At 45.3% G+C, this 6,633-nt stretch overlaps 1 protein-coding gene across 1 annotated transcript in view; it reads right to left on the minus strand.

The window, feature by feature from the left end:
• Positions 1-5,222: 5,222 nt before the first annotated feature.
• LOC109924340 (quinolone resistance transporter-like) overlaps positions 5,223-6,633 on the minus strand; it is an 85,461-nt gene continuing 84,050 nt past the window's right edge. Inside the window, exon 9 of the mRNA XM_048613424.1 lies at positions 5,223-5,314. Within this exon, the coding sequence (XP_048469381.1) occupies positions 5,223-5,314 (92 nt within the window). The remainder of the gene's footprint in view (positions 5,315-6,633) is intronic.

A 6,633-nucleotide genomic window follows, 5' to 3' on the forward strand; every position in this document is an offset into this window, starting at 1 on the left:
ATTTTCAAGGAACTTCACTTGCACTCCAAGGTCTCTTTGTTTAGCAACATTTCCCAGGACAATACCATTAAGCGTACAAATCCTGCCCTCATTTGCCTTTCTAAAATGCAGCACCTCACATTTATCTAAATTAAACTCCATCTGCCACTCCTTGGCCCATTGGCCCATCTGATCATGGTCTCGCTGTACTCTGTGGTAACCTTCTTCACTGTCCACTACACCTCCAATTTTGGTGTCATCTGCAAACTTACTAACCATACCTCCTATGTTCACATCCAGATCATTTATATAAATTACAAAAAGCAGTGGACCCATCACCAAGTCTTGTGGCAAACTGCTGGTTACAGGCCTCCAGTCTGAAAAGCAACCCTCAACCACCACCTTCTGTCTTCTACCTTTGAGCCAGTTCTGTATTCAAATAGCTAGTTCTCCCTCCATTCAGTGTGATCTAACCTTGCTAACCAGTCTATCATGAGGAACCTTGTCAAACACTTTACTGAAGTCTGTGCAGATCACATCCACCGCCCTCATCAGTCATCTTTGTTACTTCTCCAAAAAAATTCAAACAAATTAATGAGACACAATTTCCCACAAAGCCATGTTGACTATCCCTAATCAGTCCTTGCCTTTCCAAATACATGTAAATCCTGTCCTTTAGGATCCCCTCCAACAACTTGCCCTCCACCGATGTCAGGCTCAATGGTCTATAGTTCCCTGGCCTTTCCTTACCACCTTGCTTAAATAGTGGCACCACATTCGCCAAGCTCCAGTCTTCCAGCAACTCAGCTGTGGCTATTGATGATACAAATATGTCAACAACAGGCTCAGCAATCTCTTTCCTAGCTTCCCACAGAGTTCTAGGGTACATTAGCATGTCCTGAGCTTTTTTATGCATTTTAAGATGTCCAGCATCTTCTCTTCTGTAATATGAACATTTTTCAAGATGTCACTATTTCTTTCCCCACATCCTCTATCCTCCATATCCTTCTCCACAGTAAACAGTGATGCAAAGCACTTGTTTAGTATCTCCCCCATCCCCTGCGATTCCAAACATAGGTGGCCTTGCTGATCTTTAAGGGCCCTCTGTATAAAGAATCCCACAGATTCACTTCCCTCAGAGAACTGCATAAGATCCTAAATGGTCTCAACAAGGTAGACATAGAGAGGTTGCTTCATCTTGTGGGTCAGTCCAGAACAAGAGAACACTTTTAAAATTAGCAGTGACTCTTTTCAGACAAAGATGTGGGAAGAGTTTTTCTCAGAGGGTTGTGTGACTCTGGAGCACTCTATCTCAAAGGTGGCGGCAACAGGATCATCAAATATCTTTAAGGCCATGGTAGATAGATTCTTGCAAGGCAGGAGTATCAAAGATTAATCAGAGAGAAATGGGAATGGCAATTTGAAACACAAACAGACCAATACAATCTTATATAATCATACTATATATTATACAATCATGCTAATCTAACTGCCCTCAGAAATGGCTGAGAAAGCCACTGGAGTGAGTTCATTTTTAATTTGTTCACAGGATTGGATTAGGGCAGCATTTCTTGTCTCTCTCTAACTGCACTTGAGAAGGTGGTGTGGAGCTGCAGTCCATGTGGTGTAGCCATGCCTATACTGCTGAGGGATTCTGACGCAGACAGTAATGGAATGGTGAGAAAGTTCCATGGCAGGCTGCTGGGTGACCCTGACGAGACTCACAGCCTGTAAATTTCCCACGTACGTTCTGCCCTTGGCCTTCTAGGTGGTAGCGGTCTTGGCTTTGGAAGGTTCTGTCTCAGCAGCCTTGGTGAGTCATTGCAGTGTATCAAGGAAATGGTACACATTGCTGTGACTGCATTTGTGGTGGAGGGAGTGAATGTTTAAGGTGTTAGATGAGGGACCAATCAAGTGGGCTGCTTGTCCTGGATGATGCCGAGTGTCTTGTTGGGGCTGCACTCTTCCAGGCAAATTGGGAGTATTCCATCACACTCCATGACTGTGTCTTTTAGATGGTGGACACACTATGGGGGAATAGGAATTGAATAACTCACCACAGGATTCCCAGACTCCAACCTGCTGTTGTAGCCACAGTGCTTACACAGCAATTCCAAATCAGTTTCTGGTAATCTCCAGGCTGTTGTTAGTGGGGGGGCTCAGTGATGGTATTGCCATCGAATGTCAAGAGGCGATGGTTAGATTCTCTCTTGTTGGAGATGGTCATTGCTTGATACTTGCATGGCACTGATATTATTTACCACTGGTCAGTCCAAGCCTGGATACTGTCCAGGTCCTGCTGCATTTGGACAGAGACTGTTTTAGTATCTAAGGAGTTGTGAACGGTGCTGAACATTATGCAAACATCCCCAAGAAGAGGGAAAGGTCATTGATAAAGCAGCTGAAGATGGTTCAGGCCTGGGAGTCTACCTGAGGGACTGCTGTTGATATGTTCTGAAGTGGAGATGACTGATGTCCAACAACCAAAATCATCTTCCTCTGTACCAGCTGTGTCTCCAATCAGCAAAGAGTTTTCCCCATAATACCCACTGACTCCAGTTTTGATAGGGCTCCTGCATGCCACACACAGTCAAATGTTGCCTTGGTGTTAAGGGCACCTACTCTCACCTCACCTCACCTCAACTCTTGGGTTCAACTCTTTTGTCAACGTTTGACCAAGGCTGTAATGAGGTCAGGAGTTCAGTGGCTCTTGTGGAATCCAAACTAAGTGTCAGAGAGCAGGTTGTTGATGAGTAAGTGCTGCTTGATAGCACCGCTGAGATACCTTCCATTGCATTACTGATAATCAAGGGTAGACTGATAATGGGGTGGTAATTGGCCAAGGCACATTTTGCCTGCTCTTCATGCAGAGGGCATACCTGGGCAATTTCCCACAATTTCAGGTAGATACTTGTTTTGTAACTGTACTGGAACAGATGATCTAGGGGAGTCATTAGTTCTGGGGTACATGTCTTTAGTACAATTGCTGGCATCCATGATGCTGGGGATTAATGTTCCTCGAAGCTGCATTTGCACAGCCATTGCAAGGTTCACTGCACAGCGATCAGCGTCAACACACCAATCTTTGAATTGATTTCCAGTTCCAGAAAGCACTGCCACGCACAGACCTTGGAGGCCTGTGCAGCCGGAAACAAAATTAGAGGGAATGCTGCTAGGGATCTCAAGGGAGGTGCTTCTGGTTAAAGTTAGGAGGGGCAACAAATACTGGCTTTAACATTGATGCCCACATTCCAGTGATAACATCCTGTACTAGATAAGCAGAAATTCAGTTTGCATGACATTCTGCATTTTCCATCAACAGATGCCATTCTTTTTCCTGGCATCTGTCGGAGACTAAACCAAACCATTCACAACCCTGGTGACATTGCTGGCCCCAAGATCAGCTCATTCACTAATCAACCAGACAGTGTATTTCCACCTGGATAACAGCACCAGTACCTGTCTTCTCTCCTGTGCTGAAGTCTTCATCCATATCCTTGTTACCTGTTCCAAAGTGCTCCTGCCGGGATCCCAGGTCCCTCCCTTGCTAAGTTCTGCTGACTGTGTCTTAACTCACTTCAAATCCCATTCATTCCCCATATGTTCACAATGGCTTCCAGTTAAGGGTCAGCGTTATTTTAAAATGCTCAAAGAGAGGCTGGTGTCGTGGTAACGTAATGGGTCTAGTAATCCAGTATCCAATGCTAACGTTCTGGGAACATGGGTTTGAATCCTGTGGTAAATGGTGAAACTTGAAATCAATTACTGAAAAGCTGGCCTAATGGCAACCATGAAACCGCTGTTGATTATTGTCTGATTCATTAAGATCCTTCAGAGAAGGAAATTTTTTGTCCTTACCTGCTCTGGCCTACATGTAACTTCCAGATCCACAGCAATGCGGTTGATTTTTAACTGTCCTCTGGGCAATTAGGAATGACAACAAATGCTGGGCCAGCCAGAGACACCTTTGTCCTATGAATGAATAAAAAAAAACCTGCTTATTTGCAACTCGCCCTCTTTAACTTCCTGCAGTCCCACAGGCTCTGGTATCTCTGCACTCCCTAATTCTGGCCTCTTGCACAACCCTGTTTTTAATCACATCTTCATAGTTGGCCAAGCCTTCAGCTGCCTGGCCCGAGCTCTCAAATCCCCTCCTTAAGCCTTCTCATTCGTTAAAATCAAACTCTTTAACCAAAGGCTGGGTGATCTGCCCCAAATGCAACTTGGTGTCAAATCTGTTTGCAAACACTCCTGTGCAGTGCTGTGGGAGGTTTTACTGTGTCAAACAAGCTATCGAAACACACAATTCTGGTGCTATGTGACAACTTATTTCACTGCATTTTAAAAATAAATTTTCCTTCTATATGGTGGGCTGTGAACTCATGTCCTCTGGAATATTATCCCAGTTCTCTGAATCATTGGGAGTAATAAGCACTGCATTACTTCATGGTACTGAATGCAGTTTCTGGGACCAGAATCACAGCTTCCATCAGGCATCCAGCGAACACAGATGGCTGGGAAGTGAGAACAAGCCAAACAGGTTATACCACATCAACTAGTGACTTTCACCAAAAGGCAGATCTCCTCCCACTGTTTAGCTGCCTCTCACTCTCCAGCTGAACTTGTACAATCTCTGAAATCACACTTAAAAACACCCCATTCTGGAACTTGGGAACACCTATTCCAACTTTAGGACAAACTGCAACTGCTATTGTCTCCTGAAACATCCCGACCTGAAACACAACTTTCCTGCTCCTCTGATGCTACCTGACTTGCTGTGTTCCTCCAGCTCCACACTGTGTTGACTGTTAATCCTCCACATATAGTTTGATAAAGGGAGATCTTATCAGGTGGTTATGGAGGCAGCAATCTTGCTCATAACGATCCCAGCAGTCTTTTACACTGACACTGCTGAACAGGCACAGTAAGCCTCACATCCATAGCCACCTCTGAAATCAGATCTGAGAGGTCAGTGAAGATATTCCCCATGGCCCTTTCTTTTACATTCACTCACGGGATATGGGCGTCACTGGCTGGACTAAAATTTACTGCCCATCCTGACAGACATGGAGCCAAAGTGGGTGAATAGAGTTGAGATACAGAACATCCACGATGCAGTTAAATGGCAGAGCAATCTAACAGGCCTCCTCCTGTTCCAAAGTAGCAGGTTCAAGCAGGTGAATGGCCTCCCCTTGTTCCTATGATATTATCCAAAAGCACAGCTCATACTGGCTCCAATTGAGCTACAGAGCTGTAGGCCCCGGTATCACAGTCACATACTTTCCGTTAGCCACGGCTGGGTCAGAGCTTTCAGCAATGCAAACGGCCTTGGAAGCTGGAACCAGAGCGAATCTCAGAAGCTGTTGCCAGTTTAGGGCAGACTCTCACCTTATTGGTCCAGCAAAAGTTGAAGCCTAGGCCCCAAGGGGCATGTTAGCAAGGACAAAGTTAAACACAGCTCAGACACTCATCCCAATAACCACAACCAAACTCTCGCCTTAAATTTACTTGGTCCACCTACAATGATGATATTAAGTGGACCACAAAGCAGAGCCTGTGGATGTGATAGACTTGGATTGCAGTAGGCTTTGTAGAAGGTTCCACACAGGAGGTTAGTAAATAAAATTCAAAAACATGGGATGGGGACAATGTATGAGCATGGACTGAGAATTTGCCAATAGACAAGAGGTAGAGTGTAGATATAAACAGGTCATTCTGAGGAAGTCGGGCTGTTTCCAGTGGGATGCTGCAGGGGTCAGTACTAGGGCCACAACTGTTCACAATCTAGGTCAACAATTTGCATGTGGAAACCAATTGTAAAACTGACACCAAACTGGGTGGCAGAGTAAAATGTAACAAAAATGCAACAAAAATGCAAAAAGGCTTCGAGCAGATTTGGATAACAAGGTGTAGGGCTGGATGAACACAGCAGGCCAAGCAGCTTCATAGGAGCAGGAAGGCTGATGTTTCAGGCCTAGACCGACAGGGTAAATGAATGGACCAGAACACAGCAGATGGAAAATGTGAATTTGTTAGAAAAAAAGGCAAACTCTTTCCTTATCATACATTTGGGGGCTGTGAGTGTCACTGGCTAGGCCAGCATTTACTGCCTGTCCCTAGCTGCCCTTGAGGTCGAAGTAGTGAGCTCTGCAGCTGGTCCTTTTGACTGACACAGACTTGATCAGCTAAGGGGCCTTTCTCTGGGCTGTACCCCTCTATGGCATTGAGATGGAGTTTGAGGGAAATTCCTCCTCCCAGAGGATCCAGTGTTGGTGGAGGCTGACTCCTTAACCCACTCAGCCTTCAATGATTTGTGATTGAAGAAGCAGTTGTGGGTCATGGCAGTGCTGCAGGAATGCAGGGTTGAGGCCACAAACTTACGAGCCACAATCTTACTGACTGGTGCAGCAGGCTCGGAAGACTGAACAGCCTGTTCCAATCTCTTATGATTGTACAGGTAGCATTAAATCAAAGCATTGATACACTGCAGATTTTCTGGGGAAAGAAATCACTGCCTGAGATCATCTCGATTCAAGAATTTACCTGTCTTGAAGCTTCATTCCCAAAGGTCAACCTCTATCAGAGAATTCCCTTGTGTTCCCATCTAACAGTAAGCTCTCCCTGGGGCACGGCTCCCACACACACTGACCCTCG

This window comes from Rhincodon typus, chromosome 28 (genome assembly GCF_021869965.1).
Source record: "Rhincodon typus isolate 14 chromosome 28, sRhiTyp1.1, whole genome shotgun sequence".
NCBI classification, from domain to species: domain Eukaryota; kingdom Metazoa; phylum Chordata; class Chondrichthyes; order Orectolobiformes; family Rhincodontidae; genus Rhincodon; species Rhincodon typus.